At 39.8% G+C, this 21,607-nt stretch overlaps 1 protein-coding gene across 3 annotated transcripts in view; it reads right to left on the minus strand.

The window, feature by feature from the left end:
- Positions 1-726: 726 nt before the first annotated feature.
- Positions 727-21,607, minus strand: part of SLC39A9 (solute carrier family 39 member 9) — a 49,571-nt gene continuing 28,690 nt past the window's right edge. Inside the window, exons 3-7 of one of the 3 annotated variants that reach the window (XM_068964094.1) lie at positions 14,152-14,349; positions 8,164-8,232; positions 7,015-7,100; positions 6,383-6,517; positions 727-4,692 (exon numbers count right to left, since the gene is read on the minus strand). In XM_068964094.1, coding sequence (XP_068820195.1) covers positions 4,462-4,692; positions 6,383-6,517; positions 7,015-7,100; positions 8,164-8,232; positions 14,152-14,349 — 719 coding nt within the window. In that variant the 3' untranslated portion in view covers positions 727-4,461. The remainder of the gene's footprint in view (positions 4,693-6,382; positions 6,518-7,014; positions 7,101-8,163; positions 8,233-14,151; positions 14,350-21,607) is intronic. The other 2 variants (XM_068964096.1, XM_068964095.1) reach the window with 2 other exon arrangements.

Raw genomic sequence — 21,607 nt, forward strand, 5'->3', positions numbered from 1 at the left:
CACAACCCACTGCTTAGGGCAAAGGAGGGATGACTTCGTGAGAGATGGCAGGAATCATGAGTACTACGTCCTTGTGGCCTATTTTCTTATTCATGAGGAGAGGTTTTCTGGAAACATGTTAACACTCTGGATACAACCTTTGTAACAAGTTGTAGCACCTGTGATACACATAGAAAGTCAGCACACAGTGGGTTAGTAATAATGAAATCTAATGAATAAGCAGACAAGTGATACATTCAAATGACATAAAACCTGAGCTTCAGTACTACAGAGGGAGAAAATATTTATCAAATTTATAATTTTCACTTCCATTTAAATCTGTTTCCAGGGTCCACTGTTCATAGTGTCTACATACTCAGATTAGTAACTGTGCCCTTTGAAATGCATCCATGTGATTGGGATCTACTGGCCTGCATCTCTTTTCTGGGATTAGATAGGTACCTTCATAAATAATATTTGGTGACAGCAAAGGCAAAGGAAAAAAAATTGTCAATAAATCTCTGGGGCAGATGGTATACTGAGTCCTTTATCTCCCTTCTGCCTTTCTTTCTCTCCTTCCCTAAAGGAGGTTCATATAGATACATCTTTCCACTGCCCCTCAAACCATTTCATTACCTTTTCTGATGTTCGAATGTGGGTCCAGTCTGGTCATCCAACGGAAAAACTGTCGAGAGGATCAATAATGAACCACTCACATATGGTATGCACTAATAAAAATTTAATATCATAAAACAAATCAGAAAACAGCAAAAACATTTTTTTTTTTAACCATTCACAATTAAAGTGGAAAGAGACAAAAATTATAAGGCAGCCATCCGTGGAATGATTTCATGTTTACAAAGGATCCAGAAAAAGGGGACATTGAAAATCACTGTTTAGGCTACCAAACCAGGGGAACTGCAGTGTTAGCCCATGAGATTTCCCACTTAGTAGAAGACGCTATGAGAAAACAGATCAAAGTCAACCTCCTTGTGTTAGGCTGAGCATATCTAGAAAATGCCTAATGGTTGTCTAGCCCTTTCATGCAAGTCTTTACATTTCCCTCAGGTCTTCTCAGGTGAATCTAGATGTCTCAGGTACAAAGGGGCTACATGACTGGTTTTAATTTCATAGCATCTCAAACAGTGCTCTTTGAAAGGTAATGTGGACCATTCTGTGTTGAGCAAACGATTCTGTAACACAAGGAGGGTACCCCTGTGGAACACTATTAGAGGGTTCTCGCCTTGCCCTACAGCAGTTCTGGATGAATCTGGTCATTCTCAGCCTCCCACGGGGCTCAGGGGCCCCAAAGGCAGGAGCATGCTTTGGGGGCTCGTGCTACTGACACACACACAGTTCCCCTGTTCAGTACCTGGCTACCATGTATCTGAGGGGCTGGCATGTCCTCCTAGTTCTAATCCTTGAAAAAGAGGGAAAACCAGGCAGTGACACGTAAAAGCAGTAAAAAACACCATTACATTTTCTTTTTTCTACAAAGAACTCACCACTCAAAACAGCCACCTCTCCCATTTTTCTAATGATTCAAAATATAGGAACAGACTTGGCTGTTTTGAACAAGGAAATAAAAAGGTGAAGATGGAAAGGGAGACACAGAGCCTCTGTGGTGGTGTTTTGACACTCTGCACTCCAGGGCAGAATTCGCCTGAAGAACTGAAATCTGGCAATAGCGCGCACAGGAAAGCCATCAGACCTGGAAGATGGCTGCTTTGGGGCTACGGCAACTGACAAAAGCAATTCACTGGCGAACAAATGAAGGGAATGGATGAGTATAATTTTCACCTTAATTTGCCATTTAAGAGAGTCCTCGACATCTGAAGAAAGTCTATCTGTATCGAGGAAAGGGAGTCAAATTGTAATTAAGATTAACTTTGGTTATGAGGAAGGAAGGACAATGCTTTTCATCATCAATTGCATCTCTTCAGTAGCCAATATTTCCATCTGTAATCACAGCAGCAACTGAAGTATTGCCAAGGTTTCCAAACGTGTGAGAGCATTAAGGCATCCACATCTAAGGAGGCAGTTTTAAACCAGAGGAAAATGGAGCTGAAATATGCCAGTAAGTGACCATCAGTGTGGCCTCTCCTGGGACACTGCCCACATCAGTTAGGTTCTCTCCACACCCCCCTCACCCAAGAAGGAGGCCCTGCCACGCCGCTCAGTACCCTGCTGCCTAGAGATGCGTTTGAGCCCTGTAAGATTAGTATGGCTATTTCTGCCTGCTGACCAGGAGGGAAATGAGTGGTTCCTGGGGTAGCAGTTTTAAAATCTTGGACAGCCCATAGCTCTTGAGAGCTGATAGGCCTTGAAAGGTTTGCTTATTAATGTGGAGTCTAGAGGGGAAGGCCAATTTGGAGGTTAGATGGTTCTGCCCTTGCCAGAGTTCAAGGCCCCACCCGTCAAGATATTCTAGCCCAACTTTTAAGTGTCATGGCAAGGCACTGCAGAAAGAGGCTTTGGCCAGCAGAACAAATTTCTGATCATTGCACAACAATATGATAGAAAAGTGCCACTATTCAAACCAGACCAGACACTAAAATGAGCTATTTATTTAATGAAGTACATTTCCAGGGATAATCAAGGCAACCAAGTCATTTTGAAGGACTAGGTGAAACCCCATGACTCTCTGAAGTCCCAGCTGTTAGCAGCAAAGTCACCTAGACTTTCCTGCTGCACCTTCTGTTGGTTTTATGCTGTTCACAAGGGTTCCCAGCCACTATCCAAAACCAGATCCTGTTTATGCTACTTTGGTCTAGCCAGCAGAGGGCTCACAAGTTCTCTTTCCACAGCTGCTGACCCAGCGACAAATCTAGGAAGGAAATACAGAAATCCTGGGCATGCTGGTTTATGCATTATATAAAATGTTTCACAAACTCCTAAATCCAATGCCCTGACAAAAATAGTCTTGGTTCCCACTTTACGAAATGTGTTTTGAAATGGTACAGAAAATCAAAATAAATTAACAATATAATATTATATACTTATTTGATAACACAAAGTTTACAGGGATTTTTGGCAAATATGGACAAATTATCCTAGTCTGCTTACTATTTTTAATATCTCAATTGTTTAAATTACCAGAGTATCAGTGATTGTATCATCTCACATACGAGGAAGTTGACACTTTAAGGGCTTAACAAAGCTGCAATTGACACAAAGGTAACTTCACTGAAAAGAACAGAGGACAGAGACAATATTATCTTTATCATCACAGTTCCAAGAAGAGGCTGTCCTGATGAGAACTTAACTCACACAAATATTGGCATCACCACCAGCAGTAAGCAGCAAATTGTAGGGAGGAAGGGCTGGAGGGAAAAGTTAGGAATAAAATACGGAAAAGATGAAGAGACAAAAGACATGATTTTAATAAGCTTTAAATCAACAGGCAAACACCTCCCATTTGTGATACATCTTGACTTTCTTCCCTGCTACAGGTGCTTACATGATACTGACCTGGCAGTCCCAAAAGGGCACTGAGTATGTTGCCACAGGGACTGCTGGTCTACCAAGATAAATATTTAAGAAACAAAAAAAGGACAAGTAGGTTTTAGTAATCCTTCTTCTAAAAAGGTTACTACAAAGATGTCAGTAACTGTCCAAATTCACTTAAAATTTAACACCCCTTAATTTCCAAAGATACTTTGGGATCTGACTGTTCTTAGAACAGTCAGAAGGGAAGCCTAGGTTGGTCTGAACTTATTAGAACTTGGCTCCTCTACTACAAACAGGAGGACTTGAAAAAAAAAATGTTTTATAAAACACGTCACCTCTTTAAAAGCTAGTCCACCTCTGCTCCCCCATCTGATGGAAGGCAGGCTCTCTGGGGAGAGGCACGTGCTGAAGGGGGTGTTTCAGTCTCCCCAGATGTCCCCGCTTCTCCAGACCTCTCAAGTGTAAAGTCAGTTTTCAATGTATCTTGCCACCATTTTCTTGACTCTAGCCCCAGATGAACTACTTATCTTTAGCATCTAACACAGTGGGCATCATGACCTTCATTCAAGGCAAGTGGCATAGATGCTAAAGCACCAGTCTTACACGGTGAGAACCATGTTAAAAAATCAATGGATAAAGTGGCAGAGCCTCTAAACTAAGAGATTTAGCTTAATTACAGAATACTGTACTCTCATAATTATTTCATTGTGAGTAGGAAGTTCTCCACTTTTCCTTAAAACTAAATTCCATCTTCCCTGAGAATAGGGTTAAGGGAAACATCAAAACTCAAAATGCCAAGGGCCCTTGAAAAGACAACACAACGGAATGTCTGTATCCTTCGTGGTGTGTTGTTTCTACTTGAAAAGCTTTCCGTTACTCCAGGTTTTCATCTCACCTCCCTCTGGACTCTTTAGGAATACAGGTGGAGATGGGCGAGGCGAGACGAGAGACTGAGGAAGTGAGCGTCTGTCACGTGCCGGCTGTTCTCACTGAATGGCGAATGGCCATGGGCCGAGGCTGGACCCTCGCCAGTTAATGCTGATGTCCTATTGACAGAACGAGGGGGATGAGGCAACCCAGAACCAGGGCTGCCACCTCCAGGCGGCTGAGGCCTCTCCCTCCAGTGGGGTCGGGTTTGTGGCTGTGCCCCATTCCGCCCACCTCAGGGAGGACATGTACTGTGGCAACGTAAAGAAAGGTCCCGGCAGAGAAAAGCATGGCCACCCCAGTGGCATTGACCTCTGAAAGGGCTTCTTTACTGCTCTGTGAAGTAAGAGAGAGAGAGAAGAAAATTAAGTCAAGTAACATGCAGAGTCAAGAATAATAATAATAAAGAAAGCACCCAATATTCATAACTGGTGTGATCTGGGAAGTGGGGAATCTTGATATCAGAACAATTTTGTTATTTATGGAAAGCCTCCAAAAAAGGGTTTAGGACTACTGGCCATGTGTGCATGCGTGCACAGTCACTTCAGTTGTGTCTGACTCTTTGCGATGCTGTGGACTGTAGCCTGCCAGGTTCCTCTGTCCATGGGTTTCTTCAGACAAGAATACTGGAATGGGTTGCCATGCCCTCCTCCAGAGGAATCTTCCCAACCCAAGGACTGAACCTGCATCTCCTGAATTGCAGGTGGATTCTTTACCCGCTGAACCACTTGGGATTACTTCAAGATTATTAAGATGGAATCAACAGCATTAACGCAGATATCAAATTAGATATTCATTTGTTCTACCAATATGAACAAACCTCCCATATGCACCAGGCTCTAGGCCAGGGCCTGAGATACAGTGATAACAGAGATGCAGTACCTGCCCTCACAGAGCCTAGAAATATCTCAAAAGCTAATCTTTACACAACTAATTTCCATCTTTTTTTTAAATTAAAAATGTGGCCCTACAGACTAAGACAAGTAACTGAAAATTTAAGAACGTGCCATAAATGTAACCTGTAACTCCATGCCTCCAAAATTATCACATTTTTTTGTCAAAAGTTCTAGAAACTTACATTGACCAGTGAAGTGATAAACAGGATAATATTTACAAGGGAACTATGTATTATTACTCATTGACTAAAAGAAGATAAAGCTCTTCAGGTGAACAATGAGGTGTTAGCGATCCAGATCAGCCTTGACTGACAGGAACTTTACCACTCTTTAACCATTTCATTTCTCATGTTCCTTTCAGTGCAAGCTTTTCTATATCAGTAAGAACTGCATAACACTCAGAAGAATCAGTGATCTTCAGAGAGTGTGGGGGAAAGACCTAAGTTGGTTTGGTTCTAGGATTTTCCTCTGTTGCCTGCCAATTGATATTTAAGTAAAACGGGAAGGGCTGTTGTTAAGAGCTGCAGCCCTGTGGACAGAATAATAAGGCGCAGGAAGGTCTGACTGGAGCAACAGAGTAGAATGCCTGGGGTCTGATGCGGCGAATGACACACGCCACTTCAGGACTGGAGGCACGACCAGTGTGATGACAAAGACCTGGGTACTTAATATGCAGTGATAGGAGAGCCGGGAGTGAAAGAACCTGAGTCTTAGCTGAATACAGAGATCTCTGCTCATTCCCTACTGCTCTTAAAGCTGCTGCAAACTCGTTACTCACACTTCCTATGCTCACTGAAACATTAAATCCATACTGTTGTGACTTATTATGTACCGGTTAAATATAACTAGCATGTCTGATGAGCTTTAAATTGGATTATTTTAAAGATCATGTATTTGTGCAAATATTTTTGGAACTGATGGGAAAGTTTTTTTAATTAAATGGATAAGAAAATGTTCTAAATTTATGAAGAGGATTGACTTGGAATTAAGATGTACACTTTGTACAGCACAGGCTTTTAAGTTGAATTTTCTTTTTAGCTTGAGGCAGTAATTTAATTGAAAACTTCAACATAAAAGACCATACGTTTTGGTGTTAGATACTTGTCCAGATAAGCTTGAGTCAGACTTACCTTACTCAGTCCTAAGTATGTCACCATGGACATAACTGGTGCTGCCAGTGCAAAGACGAGTAAGTGCTTTCTGATTCGATTCCGCTCGAGGCCCGCATGCATTAAGAAGGAAACTAACCCAAAAGCAGCTGGTGCCTGGAAAAGAAAAACTATCCCTTATTAGTCTAGAAATTTGGATTGCTTCTACATGATGAAGTACCTGTCATTTGACTAAATTATTATCATCCAAGAAAACCAAGTATAACAAACACTAAGTCTGAGCTATGCCTTTTAGGAATTAATGTTCTAAGCTAGAAAATGTCCCATTTGTGTGTGTGTGAGTCTATATGAAATAGTTAAGTACAAGGAAGGAAAAATATTTATGAACAAAAATTACCATGAAATACAGAAATCTGTAGAGGACTTAACAGTTTGTGTATACACCATAAAAAATAAAATCCCTTCAACTTACAAGTTTAATAAAATAGTAGCAAAAGACCCAGTTTTAAACAGATTTATGAAATTCACTAAGGTGAACAGCAGTTAAGAAAATAACTACAAAAACCTTTGCATTCCAGAAAAACGCAAAGACCAAAGAGAAGTTTTAATTACAGGTTCAGCCCACAACAAATTTACACCAAAGTTCTGCTTACCTTATGTAGCATTATTGCCACAAACACAATTAACTGGACACTAGTTTGTGAAGTAGAAGCTGCTGCTCCCAAAGCAACACCGTCAGCTAAATTTGGAAAAAATGAAACATAAAACACTATAAATAACAACTATAATAGTGGGGTGGGTGTGTGGGCTTCAGAGTTAGATAGAACTGGACCAGGCTCTGAGAAGGTTACTTAAGCTTTCTGAACCTTAGCTTTCTCATTTCTAAAATGGGTTCAATAAAGTACATATTTCTAAGGTTTTCATGAGGTAACATGTGAGGAGCTTAGCACAGGTGCTATCTGATATTTAATATGCCAGTTATTGTTGCTACTGTTGAAAAAGTAAGACATTCAAAAATCTACTGACTAATCAGTTAAACTGCAATAAAAGAAAAAGCAAGAAATTTCAAAGGAGGCATCTCTGCATCTTGCAGGTGAAAAAGCAGAGATACCACGACAGCATAGATGATTTATACGTAATGAGTGAACGCTGGCTGAATGGATGAATTTTTTGTTAGAAAAGCATGCATTAAGTCCAGATAACAGGCTGTCACCTTTCACGTGCTTTTGTCACTTACAGATCCCTACAACTGGGACTGGTTGTGGTTATGATTCAAAGGTGCTCCCAGTCAGCACTGCTGAGACTTCTGACGCCCTACAGCCCACCCCTGCCTCAACTGGCATTCTGGGTAGATAACAGGCAGCAAGGCTATTCAGTACAGAAGTGTTCGAGATGAGGTCCTAGGGAAAAGGTCTGCAAACTTCTCTTAAAGGGCCAGATGGGAAACAGTTTAGCCTTTGTGAGCCATTTGGTCTCTTGCAACTACTCAGCTCTACCACTGTTGTGTGAAAGTAGCCACAGATTATACGTAAACAGGTGGCCATGGCTGTATTCCAATACAGCTTCACTCATGGACACGGAGATTTGAACTTCATGTTAATTTTCATGTGCCATGAATTATTCTTTTTCATCTGATTAGAAATATAAAAACCATTCTTAGCTTACAACCCCCTGACACTGAGTACACTGGGGTTCATGCTTCTGTCAGAGGACTTCCTTAAACAGCCCCTTCTCCAGAAGGTTCCTGTGGATGGTACCTGTGTGACAGAAAAGAAAGGGGTCCCACTGCAATCTGAACCTACCTGCAGCATGGACGACCAGACCCAGCGTGGTGGTGATTTTGGAATTGCTGGGCCTTGCTGTTTCTGGATCTGAAGTAAAAAATAGGCAAGTCAGCCATGAAGCAACGGGAACAGAAACTAGTAGAACATTCACCTGGAGGTGGAAGAATTCTTTGAAAGCTGTTTTAAGTAGACTATTATTACTTTCCTTACTATTGTCTTTTTCCTTTTGCTTCAAACACTTAGAAGTTTCTCCTGTCCTGAAGAGACGGGCAGATGGGAACTCTTCATTTGACCCAGCCTTCCCTGGATGGGCAAGATGTCACCCTAGCTGCCTCACACCCCTTGCCACTCCACCTCTCCAAGGAGCCTGCTCTGCAGCCTCTGGCCACTGCTCTCTAGACCAGTCTCATTGCCATTGCCTCCACCTGCCCACTCCTTAGCCTCCTGCAACTTTATCTTTATTCCAACATCAAAATGTCTGTTACACTTGCCTATCTCCATTTACTGCCACCATCCTAACCTAAATTTCCATCAACCCAAACAACCCCTTCTGCAACTCCTAAACTAGCAGTAGATCTGGATGTCTCCTTACTCCCGTTTCTCCCGAATCAAATTCATCTTACACATCCTTGTCAGAATCATCTTCCTAACTCATCACTCTTTTGATGGGTCAGCTAACACATTAAGAATCTGCTACTTTTCAAATTCAATCCAAACTGCTCTATTAAGTAGGTTCTTGAGCTCTACATCAACTGATAATCGTATTTCTCACTGTCCAGTCCAGTTAAACCAGTTTCTTTAACACCCTGTCCAACATTTGCCATATTTGCCTTATCATCCTCTTGTTCTCTCTCCACACTACACACATACATTTCCTTTCCTGGAATATACCATTTAAGAGTATACTACACTTTATACTACTCGTTAACTATCCTTAGATCCTTCAGTGTGTATTTCTGATGGGAAAGGATATCTTCTTACATAATCACAGTAAAGTTATCAAATTCAGTAAATACCATTGAGATTTTTTTCTACTCTCTTGCATATTTTACTTTTGTCAATTGCCCAAGAATAACTTTCAGAGCATATTTCCTTTTCCAGGAAGAATCCAGTCTAAGAATGCGTGTTACACTTAGCTGTGACTATCTCTTTGGTCTGCTGTGACTATCTCTTTAGTCTCCTTTAATCTGAAACATTTTCTCTGCCTTTGACTTCTGTGATGTTGGTATATCTGAAGAATACATTCCCCTCCCTGCACCTTTCTTGTTCTTTAACAGAGTGGTCCTTACTTTTGGATCTGTCTGATGTGTCCTTAGAAAAGCATTCTTGGATGGAATACTACATAGGTGCCACTTCTCAGACGATCACATCCAGACGCACAGGATGTACACCTGCTGCTCGCTGGTGGTGTGAATTCTGGACTACATCTTGGACACTGTAAACGTTATCTTGTGGATACCATGGATTCTATTACATTCCTCCAAAGAATGTTGATTTCTTTTTTGCTTTGCTTTAAACTAACTTGATTTGGCTCAAACTGCAAATTCTGTCTCTGGGCAGCTGCCTAAGTCTCAGCTTAGTTCTTTCATCTTTAGTGGACCTGCCTGGAGCCTGCCCAAGAAAGCATGGTTCAGGGCTTAGCCAGAGACTTGGCTAGTTTATACACAGAATTTAGGGCTGACTTTCTTTGTCTGTCTCCTTTCTAAGATTCTCCTCTCACTTTGCAGTGACTGTAGTTACCTTGAACTCTGTCCTCTTTAGGCCAGAAAGACTCTTCTATCAGTTGGCTACCCCATAGGCACTGACTGCTAAAAGCAGAAACAGGAACTATAAGCTGTAAAAATCAGTTCCCAGTGTAGACTCCCTTCCAGAATTTGCCTCCTTTAGGTGACTCTCTAGTGTCTTCAGACAGTGGGTTTTCCAAACTCTGTCTAAAATTTATAGTTACCTGCAGGGAGGCTGATCTAAAAGGAACTTTCTGTACACACTGAAGCAGAATACCAGTGACATTAATCTTGATCATCTGATCAAGGTATTGTCTGATTTCTTCACTTAGTTACTTTTTTCCCCCTTTGCAACTAATAAGCAAATCAAAACATATCGCCTAGATCTAACATTCATTGACGATTCTGGCCTGAGCCAATTTTTACTAGAAAGGTTGCAAAAATGTCCAAGTCCAACTGCTTTCATGTTTACCAGTATTTAGTGTTCTGCTGGAAGCAAATGCTCCCCCGCTTTTATCTTTCTCTCGTGTGGATGTGCGCACTAACCCCCCTCTCCTTTTTTTTTTTAATGATTTATGCTTTATTGCTGTTCTTCATCATCTCAGTGGACAAACTGTCCGAGATCCGGCCAATGGAAGCCCCTTCAAGCTGGTTCCTATATCCTGTGACGATCCCATCTTTTTTCTTCACATATATTTTGAGCACTAGATATTTCAAGCTCACTTTATACTTACCCTGCCTCATCCTAAAATCAGTCCTTTCTTTGAAGAGCCCTGATATGCTCATTGCCAGTGGGGTGTCTGTACTTCTAGGCCCTCTCTACAGACACAGCTATGACATACACCCACGTATATGTAAACATACATGTATATATGTACACATACACACACAAGTTTTCGAAATCATGATTCCAATAGCCCCAGTTCCAATCCACCCCTGCAGGGGTTCTTTCTTGCTTTCCCTCATTCCCTGTTTGCATGTCCCTTCTTCCTTAGTGAGGACTCTGGTTTCACCAACAGCAGCACATCTACTCATTTCCTTAACCCTGTAACATATCTGAAATAGTTTCAGAACACTTTTTCCCGCACCATTAGAAAAGACAAAGCCTACTACAAAGAGTTCAGCATTGTTTATACTTCCTGCCCAACTCTACCCACTACTAAAAGTATATCGCCAAATAACTACATTCATGAGCTACTTGAATTTATTTCTTTTAAATCCCTTTCAGAGTGATTGTGTTATTCATTTGATGTATAGTTCATCTGTTTCAGTTAGCTCCCCGGCGCTTGTTGACTTCATTTTATATTTTGAATATGGAAAACATTAACATATTTCCAAAAGTTAAACTGTATTGAAAAGGCATGCCCAGGGAAGTGTCATGCCCTCTCTTAAAACCCTTCTACCCTATCCCACAACTGTCCTCACTCCTACAAGTAATCAACTTTGGTTTCTAGTTGACCCTTATGTTTCTTTCTTGTAAAGATAAGCAAATATATACGTTTCCTTGTTTCTCCTTCTTTCTTACACAAATATATGACAGATGGTAATTTATTTTTTTTCCTCCTCACTTAACAATATCTCCTGGAAATTTCTCCCTCTTGGTTGACAGAGATTGGATCCCTTATTTTATTTCATTGCTACAGAGAACTCAATTATGTAGACACACAGCACTTCACTCCGTCAGTCTGTGTGATGGACACTGAAGCGGTTTTACAATAGCAAACAAGGCTGCATCGACTATTGTGCTTATGCGTCTTCACACTGGAGCTGAATCATCAGAACAGACTCCTAGCAGTGGGATTTCTGGCTTGAAAGGTAAACTCCCCTCCACAGGGGCTGTACCACTACGAACATCCACAGCAACAGATGAGAGTGCCTATATCATCACAGATTTGCCAATAGAATCTATGTTGTCAAGGTTTTGAATTTGTGACTATCTGACAGGTGAGCAATGGCATCTCAGTGGAACTTCAGTTTGCATTCTTCTTATTTTAAATGCAGGGGACATCTTTCATGTATTTAAAAACTATTTTTACATCTTTTCATAAACTATTTGTTCATGTCTTTTGCCAGCTTTTCCACACAGGGAGAATGCAGGGGGTGTTTGTGACCTTAAATTGAAAAAAAAATTCATTTTTATTTTTACTAACCTTTAACTGAACCTTAGCATTTCCTTTTGTCATAAATATAGACAATAATCCACAAGTAATATTAGCACTACCTTTACCAATAGAAATCAGATAATTTTGTATTATTTTACAGTCGTCCTAAGATACTTTCTTATTATCACTTTCACTCATCACTACTTTAAATTAAGGGCTTATAGAAGTACTGCTTACAGAATGCAGAGGACACGACCCTTATGGCAGAAAGTGAAGAGGAACTAAAAAGTCTCTTGATGAAAGTCAAAGAGGAGAGTGAAAAAGCTGGCTTAAAACTCAATACTCAAAAAACTAAGATCATGGCATCTGGTCCCATCACTTCACGGCAAATAGATGGGGAAACAATGGAAACCATGACAGACTTTATTTTCTTGGGCTCCAGAATCACTGCAGATGGTGACTGCAGCCATGGAATTAAAAGACGCTTACTCCTTAGAAGAAAAGGTGTATCATGGCTCAGAATCCTTCTATGGCAAACCTAAATAGCATATTAAAAAGCAGAGACGTTACTTTGCCAACAAAGGTCTGTCTAGTCAAAGCTATAATTTTTCCCATAGTAATGTATGGTTGTGAGAGTTGGACTATAGAGAAGGCTGGGCGTGGAAGAATTAATGCTTTTGAACTGTGGTGTTGGAGAAGACTCTTGAGAGTCCCTTGGACTGCAAGGAGCTCAAACCAGTCAATTTTAAAAGAGATCAGTCCTGAATATTCATTGGAAGGACTGATGCTGAAGCTGAAGCTCCAATACTTTGGCCACCTGATGCGAAGAACTGACTCACTGGAAAAGTCCCTGAAGCTGGGAAAGATCGAAGGCAGGAGCAGGAGACGACAGAGGATAAGATGTTTGGATGGCATCACTGATCAGTGGACATAGTTTGAGCAAGCTCCAGGAGTTGAGGATGGACAGGGAAGCCTGGTGTGCTGCAGTCCATGGGGTCACAAAAGAGTTGGACACGAATGAGTGACTGAACTCGACTGCGAAGTACTGCCACACTGCTTGACTCAGTCTTCCTGTCTGTAAATGCTCACGCGATGGAGCTGGGTAACTGAGGCAACTCCGTACCTAACAGTCATTTAGCCACCAAACAGCACAAGTCATGGGATCTCTCTCACTGAGGACCAAGATATTTATGTTTTCTAGTAGTTTCTATCTGTAAAATTCTGTCAATATATTTGAAAAGAAATATTTATAAATTCTCATGTCTATTATAACCCTTTTAAATTTATTTGTATCACAATGGTATCAAAGGTGTATCATGGCTCAGAATCGTTTTTTATTTAATATAAACCATATATCAAAGATGTTGATTTAACCAAAGATGAATTCATTGATCTCAAGATAAAAAAGTTACAATGACTGGAATTGATTTTAAAAGTCTTAGAGAATTCTAGTTGTCCTTGAAAGAAGTTTATCTTTCCCTGGAAAGCAAGCTACAAATGTATTTAAGTGTATCTGTAATAAAGTATCTTTGTGAATCAGGCTTTTCTACACTAATAACCATCAAAACAAAAACCCAAATCAACTTGACAACAATGTTCAACTTGACAATCTGTTGCCTGTTAAAGCTCATCTCAGAATTTAATGTTCTTAGTCAAGCTACTCAACAATAGCTGTTATACTAATGTCCCAAACAATTTAACTCTAATTTGCTTATAATTTAAAGATATTATATCATTATTTAATACATTGATAAAGAGACATCCTATATCACAAACTTGTTTTTAATGTTTTAGTAACTATATTTCAATAAAATTGATTTTCTCTGTAGTCCTATGTACTATGCTTTATGTATTTAAAAACTATTTATCCCAATGAATGGTCCACAGGCTTTAGACTGCTTAAAGGCTCCATGGCACAAAAAGGGTTAAGAACTTCTGCTCTGGACCTCCATCAAATGAAACAGCTTTAAGATAACCAGGGTAGTAACCCAATAAATACTCTCTTGTGCCACATGTCACAACCCACTAGCTTCCTCAAATGAATAACATATTCACCAGAACCTAAGACAAGAGTTTTAATACTAAATATGGCCACTGATACATACTGAATCATTCAATCATCTGTGATTACCTAAAATGCAAAGTTTTTGCACTGCCCAGAAAACCTTGGGGCCACTTACCGTCAGTAGAATGCACATGGGAGCTGCCAATCTGGTCCACCAACAACATGAAAACAAAGCCCAGTACGAGGGACACACCGATGTAGGCATGCAGCTGCGTGTGGTCATGGTTGTGCTCATGTTCATGGGCAACCGGTACTACCGCTGCTTTGTCTGATGCAATCACGTTCTGTGTTTGACTCGCTTGGTGGTGCTTCCCTAGAGCAGAATGAACCATAAAGAGATAACATGTTTACTCCCTTAAAGCATCTTATGTAGAGGCTTCTGTTCTTTCGTACTTTGAGCTCTACAGATTTTCCTGCAAAGACATACACTTCCTATACTGAAATCTAGCAAGTCATAAACTCCCTTAAAGTTCATGATGAAAAAAGTCCCAAAGCTCTTCTGCTTTTGGCAGGCAGAGTTTTTAACTGCCTATTATTCTCAAAACCTAGGAAGTGGAAGCACATCACCAGGCAAGAAAGCAGTCATTTTCCCAAGGGATATCATCTTCCAATCCCCGCTTCTGTCTAGAGATTCACACCAGTCTCACCAGAAACCACAGAAAGATTTATTCTGATGAAAATAGGCAAATGAAGAACAATAACAATGAAAATAATTCATCTAGTTTTATACTTAGGTTGATACAAAAATTGCAAATAAAGAGCAAACTGAGTATAAAATGATTTAGCTTTAAAAAACATCAGGGGACAATCACCAATTAGAAGGGCAGAGCAGTTTAAATGAGACATTTCCTTCAGTCTAAATTCAGTTCTAGAAATACAATTGTTGGGGTACTCTGAATTACAGGAAATGACACCTGGCTAGGCAATATTAATACTACTAGTTTATACTCAAATATCTGACACTCAAAGCATGAATATTTCAAGAATTCTTATCTTTGCTGGTTTTATAAATACAGGCCAAAATACTAAACATATTTATCATTTATAATTAGATTAAGCATTTAACCTTTGACTAAAGAAATCACAGAAGCCTGCTGTAATATTTTAGACCCTGCCTTAATTATTGAGAAGCACAAACCATCTTAAGATAACAAAAATACATTTTTCTAATTCTTTAAAGATTTGTTTACATAGCGTTTTCCTTTTTTTAACCTTTTTAAAAAATGTAAAATATACATTACATAAAATTTACTTATCATTTTAAACATTTTTAATCATATGATTCTGTGGCTTTAAGTACACACATTGTTCTACAACCATTATCCAGGTCCAGAACTTTTTCATCTTCCCAAAGTAATTTTTTAGCCTTAAGACTTTTTTCCAAATAGTGATTTCATTGTTTGCTTTATTTTTTCATTTATTTGCTTTTAAATGTCTCACTTTTTTTTTTTTTAAAGCACACTTCATTGAGGTATAATTCACAAATGTAAAAACTCTAGTTAAACTACCACCAAGTTCAAATTTTGGAACAGTACTCAAAAATACCAGAACAGTTCTCCTGTGCTCCCCTGGAGTCAATATGTCAGTCCTGGTCCCAAGCAAGTGCTGAATGTGCTTTTTGTCCTGAGTTTTCCCTGTTCTAGGATTTCCTATAAATGGAGTCACGCAATATGTATTCTTTTGCATAAGGATTCTTTTGACTAGCAGAATATTTTGAGATTTATCTAAGCTTTGCATGTATCTGTAGCTTGGTCCTTGTTTTTGCTGAATAATGTCCCATTGTATGGACATATCACAACTTATTTACCCATTCAGCTACTGATGGACATTTAGGTAATTTCCAACACTGGTCCATTATAAAGTCTCTACGAGCATTCAGGTACAAGTCTTTCTCTTTTAAAAAAAATTATTTGTATTATTTTTAGGCTGCGCTGGGTCTTCACTGCTGCAGGTGGGCTTTCTCTAGCAGCAGGAAGCAGGGGTTACTCTCTGGTTGTGGTGCAGGGGCTTCTCTTGTTGTGCCTCGACGTACCTGGGCTTCAGTAGTTATGGTGCATGGGCTCCAGGGCGTGGGCTCGGTAGCTATGGCATACGGGCTTAGTTGCCCTGTGGCATGTGGCATCTTCCCAGACCAGGGATCAAACCCATGTCCCTTGCATTGGCAGGTAGATGCTTAACCAATGGACCACCAGAGAAGTCCAGATAGAAATCTTTCTGTGGATGCAAGTTTTCTTTTCCCTTGAGTAAATACCTAGGATCAGAACTTTTGGGTATATGTATATTTATAAAAGAAAATGGGCTTCCCAGGTGGTGCTAGTGGTAAGGAGCCTGCCTGCCAATGCAGGAGACATAAAAGACATGGGTTTGATCCCTGAGTCGGGAAGATCCCCTGGAGGAGGAAATTCCAGTATTCTTTCCTGAAAATTCCACGGACAAAGGAACCTGGTGGGCTACAGTCCATAGAGTTACAAAGAGTTGGACACGACTGAAGTGACTAAACATAACAAAAGATAAAACTCTCGAATTGTTTTCCAAAGTGGTTGTACCAGTTTACATATCCAATAGCAATGTCTGAAAGTACTAGTTGCTCCATACCATTGTCAACATTTGATACTATGAGGTTTAAAATTTTTAACCATTTTTACATAGGTGATCATGTCATCTGCAAACAGATAGTCTTACTTCTTGCCAATCTTTATGCCTTATCTTTTTGTTTCTGGCCTTATTGCAAACTAGCATCTGGCTAGGACTCCAAGTACAATGTTAAGTACAAGTGGTTGAGAGGAGACAGCCTTGTTTTGTTCCCAGTGTTATGCATTTTGTCTGATGTTGTTGTTGTATGACTCTTTGCAACTTTACAATGGTTACAACACAAAAAAATTTCCTTCTCTTTGTCCCTCCCTTATGCTCCTCTTAAATGCCAGTCACAAGCCCAACCTACTAAATTTATCCCAAGATCCACTGAGTTGCTACATTCAGTTTGGAAGCACTGATGGAGGTAAAGAGAGACTTTCAGATGAATAAATAGATGATTTTGGAATAAGAGGCATTTCCTGGAAATTAGAAGCCTACACTGCAGTGATCAATTAAAGAGAACCAAACTCTAGACAGGTCTAGGAGGAAAAGGTGGGCACACAGAGTATGCCCACGCTGTTCTTCAAGCAAGCAAAATTATTGTTAGCAATAAGGATTTTAAGCCAGAGAACTGACTGAAAGCTCAGAGATGAAAAATCATTACGTTTATGAGAGAAGCAGTCTAAGAATTTTGATTGGTAGTGTTGGACAATTTAAATGTCCAATTTAATTTAAATTAAAATGTGGCCTCATGGTAACATAAGGGTGCTTGGTTTGTGAAAAATCAATGAACTATACACTGTCAAATAATTAGCATGGCCTTGAGAATGAAAAATAAACGAAGTAAAACACTTGACTTTCTCTAAAGACAAGGCAATTTTTGGTATGCTTCCATTTTAATATACAAAACCAATTCTTCATATTTATAAATGTAAAGAAACTACACATGTGAAGTCAGTCACAGAATTTTGGTACCTACAATTTTCAATACTACTTAGAAAGATGCTATTGGAAAGGACTTGAATGATTACCTTTTTAAAAGGTCCCCACTAAATATTTAACAAAATGAGCTCTCATCTCTGCCTTTGTTTAGTCTGCAGTTCATGAATCCATGGGCCTTCCATGCTACTTCTGGGTAACAGCCTGTCTCTCAAGACTCAGCTTGTAAGCTCCTTCCTCCTTGACATTTTCCGTGTCCTCTTCTCCTCATGCATATCCAGCAGACTGGTGTGTGTCAGCCATAAGTTTTGTATCACTATACTACAATTCAGACAGCAGCAAGCTACAGGACAAGGGTTCATGCCTAGTTTTGTAAATAAAATTTGCACTGGAATGCAGCCATGCTCATTTGTTCACAGACTGTCTATCGCTGCTTTCATGCTATGACAGCAGAGCTGAGTAACTGCAACAGAAACCATATGGCCCACAAAGCCTAAAATATTTACTATTTGGCCCTTTTAGAAAAAGTTTGCCAGCCCTTGCTGTCACTGACTGTTAATTTATTCATTTTCCATCGGCTGTGAATTCTTGAAGGCAGAAGCTATATTGTAGATCTATGAACTCTTACAATCAATATAAGGCCATAAATTGAGTATATACTCAACAAATAGATTTTGAAGGCAAAAAAAAATGGCCTCACACTTCTGTAATTTTTTAATGTGACATTTCATTTCGAAAGTTAGGCAATTAATTCCTTCGAATGCAAAAAGATTTTTTAAAATCAAAATAAAACACAATCTTTTAGTCTTATATTTTAGAATGGCTTCCCTGGTGGCTCAGATGGTAAAGAATCTGCCTGCAATGCAGGAGACACAGGTTTGATCCCTGAGTTGCCTCTGAAGAAAGAAATGGCTACCCACTCCAGTATTCTTGCCTAGAAAATTCCATGGACAGAGAAGCCTGGTGGGCGACATACAGTCCATGGGGTCACAAAGAATTGAAAATGATTGAAAAACTTCCACTTTTAAGATAATTATGTACATGATTCTTTATAAATCCAGACTTAATAGGTAACAGATATATGTGTTAAATTAGGTGAAAGGTTATGCTAAAGTGAGCTGAGGTACAAAGGTGGGTTAACACCTCATTAAAGGGTGGAAAATTCTGAAAAAGATGGGAACACCAGACCACCTGACCTGCCTCTTGAGAAATCTGTATGCAGGTCAGGAAGCAACAGTTAGAACTGAACATGGAACAACAGACTGGTTCCAAATTGGGAAAGGAGTACGTCAAGGCTGTATACTGTCACCCTGCTTATTTAACTTTTATGTAGAGTACATCATGGGAAACACTGGGCTGGAAGAAGAACAAGCTGGAATCAAGATTCCCAGGAGAAATATCAATAACCTCAGATATGCAGATGACACCACCCTTAGGGCAGCAAGTGAAGAGGAGCTAAAAAGCCTCTTGATGAAAGTGAAAGAGGAGAGTGAAAAAGCTGGCTTAAAGCTCAACATTCAGAAAACTAAGATCATGGCATCCTGTCCCATCATTTCATGGGAAATAGATGGAGAAACAGTGTCAGGCTTTATTTTTTTGGGCTCCAAAATCACTGCAGATGGTGACTGCAGCCATGAAATTAAAAAGACGCTTACTCCTTAGAAGGAAAGTTATGACCCACCTAGATAGCATATTCAAAAGCAGAGACATTACTTTGCCAACAAAGGTCCGTCTAGTCAAGGATACGGTTTTTCCAGTAGTCATGTATGGATGTGAGAGTTGGACTGTGAAGAAAGCTGAGTGCCAAAGAACTGATGCTTTTGAACTGTGGTGTTGGAGAAGATTCTTGAGAGTCCCTTGGACTGCAAGGAGATCCAACCAGTCCATTCTGAAGGAGATCAACCCTGGGATTTCTTTGGAAGGAATGATGCTAAAGCTGAAGCTCCAGTACTTTGGCCACCTCATGTGAAGAGTTGACTCATTGGAAAAGACTCTGATGCTGGGAGGGATTGGGGGCAGGAGGAGAAGGGGACGACAGAGGATGAGATGGCTGGATGGCATCACCGACTTGATGGATGCCGCGTCTGAGTGAACTCCGGGAGTTGGTGATGGACAGGGAGGCCTGGCGTGCTGCAATTTGTGGGGTCGCAAAGAGTTGGACACGACTGAGCGACTGAACTGAACTGAACAGAGAGGGTGTTAGTCATACCATTATTTGTGAACAGTTGTATAATAATTTTCAAAGGCAATTACTTTGGGGGTATCCATAGCTCTGAAATTAAATGTCAAGCCTAATCACAACTTTCAAAGGATGACCAACATTATTTCCCTTCACTGTTGTTTAGGCGCTAAGTCATGTGTGACTCTTTGCAACCCTTGGACTGCAACATGCCAGGCTTTCCTGTCCTCACTATCTCCTGGAGTTTGTTAAAGTTCATGTGCATTGAGTCAGTGATGCCATCTAACTACCTCATCTTCCGCCGCCCTCTTCTTTTGCCTTCAGTCTTTCCCATCCTCAGGGTCTCTTTCAATAAGTCAGTTCTTTGCATCAGGTGGCCAAAGTACTGGAGCTTCAGCTTTAGTTATCAATCTTGCCAATGAATATTCAGGGTTGATTTCCTTTAGGCCTGACTGGTTTGATCTCCTTGCAGTCCAAGGGACTCTCAAGAGTCTTCTCCAGTACCACAATTCAAAAGCATCAATTCTTCGGCACTCAGCATTTTTTATGGTCCAACTTTCACATCCCTTAATAATAAGGTACAGAATTTTTCAATTTAGGTAAGTATAAGAACCTATATCTTATCCTAACAATGCTTTCTTTATCTAAATCATTTTGGAACTCTTGGCATAGCCTTCGGAGTCAAGTTTATGAGTCACAATAAAACTACTTTCTAATATACCAGGTTCTGATCTAAAATAATACTGAATAAATGGGTCAGCTATGTTATTAAACAGATTCACGTTGAATAAACTACATTTCTGCAAACCTAAACTGCTTTTAAGGAAAACTCTGCTGCCACTGATGATTTTCATCTCATACTCTGGAGGTAAATTAAAGAGAGAGTTCTAACATTTTTTGAGCATTCACTAATATAAGTATATAATTTCCTGATATTAGCACTTTAAAAGAATTAACATTTAATTTTATGTATAAATAAAACTGTGGCAAATAAATGTCAGGAACATTATTTTTTATATATATATATAAAATATTTATGTAAAACTTGAAGTAAGTGTGCTGTTGATTGAAGGTTTCCATACAAGATCTGAATACTTATAATTAAGTGGAATTTAATTTTATATATAAAAACATAAAATATTTACTGGATTATATACAATGAATGGTAGGCATTATTGGTTTTATTTGCAAGCATTAGCCAAAACAAAACAAAAAAGCTTTTTAAAGTGAGTGATAATCCCATGACTTGTTAGCACATTAACAGTTTAGTAATGAGATCTGGATATTCAGTATTAACACATCCACCCTTCCTCTTATACTGAAGGACATGAAACTCAACCCAGCAAAACCTGAGATCTCAAAAACCAGCGATTTACTATTTACACTAGCCAAGATATGGAAACAACATAAATGGCCACTGACAGATGAAGGGATAAACAAGATGTGGTGTATATATATAACGGAACACTACTCAGCCATACGAGAGTGAAATAATGCCATTTGCAGCAAGATGGATGGACCTAGAGACTATACTAGGAGAAGGAAACGGCAGCCCACTCCAGTGTTCTTGCCTGGAGAATCCCAGGGACGGGGGAGCCTGGTGGGCTGCCGTCTATGGGGTTGCACAGAGTCAGACACGACTGAAGCAACTTAGCGGCAGAGACTATACTAAGTGAAGTGAATCAGAAAGAGAAAGACAAATGCCACATGACATCACTTCCATGCGGAATTTAAAATATGACACAAGTGAACTTATCTATGAAACAGAAACAGACTCACACACATAGAGAAGACTTCTCACTGCCAAGGGGCAGAGGGGTTGGGGAGGGATGGATTGGGAGTTTGGGATGATTAGATGCAAACTATGATAGAATGGAGA

The sequence above is a fragment of the Capricornis sumatraensis genome, chromosome 2, assembly GCF_032405125.1.
Source record: "Capricornis sumatraensis isolate serow.1 chromosome 2, serow.2, whole genome shotgun sequence".
Lineage (NCBI taxonomy): Eukaryota > Metazoa > Chordata > Mammalia > Artiodactyla > Bovidae > Capricornis > Capricornis sumatraensis.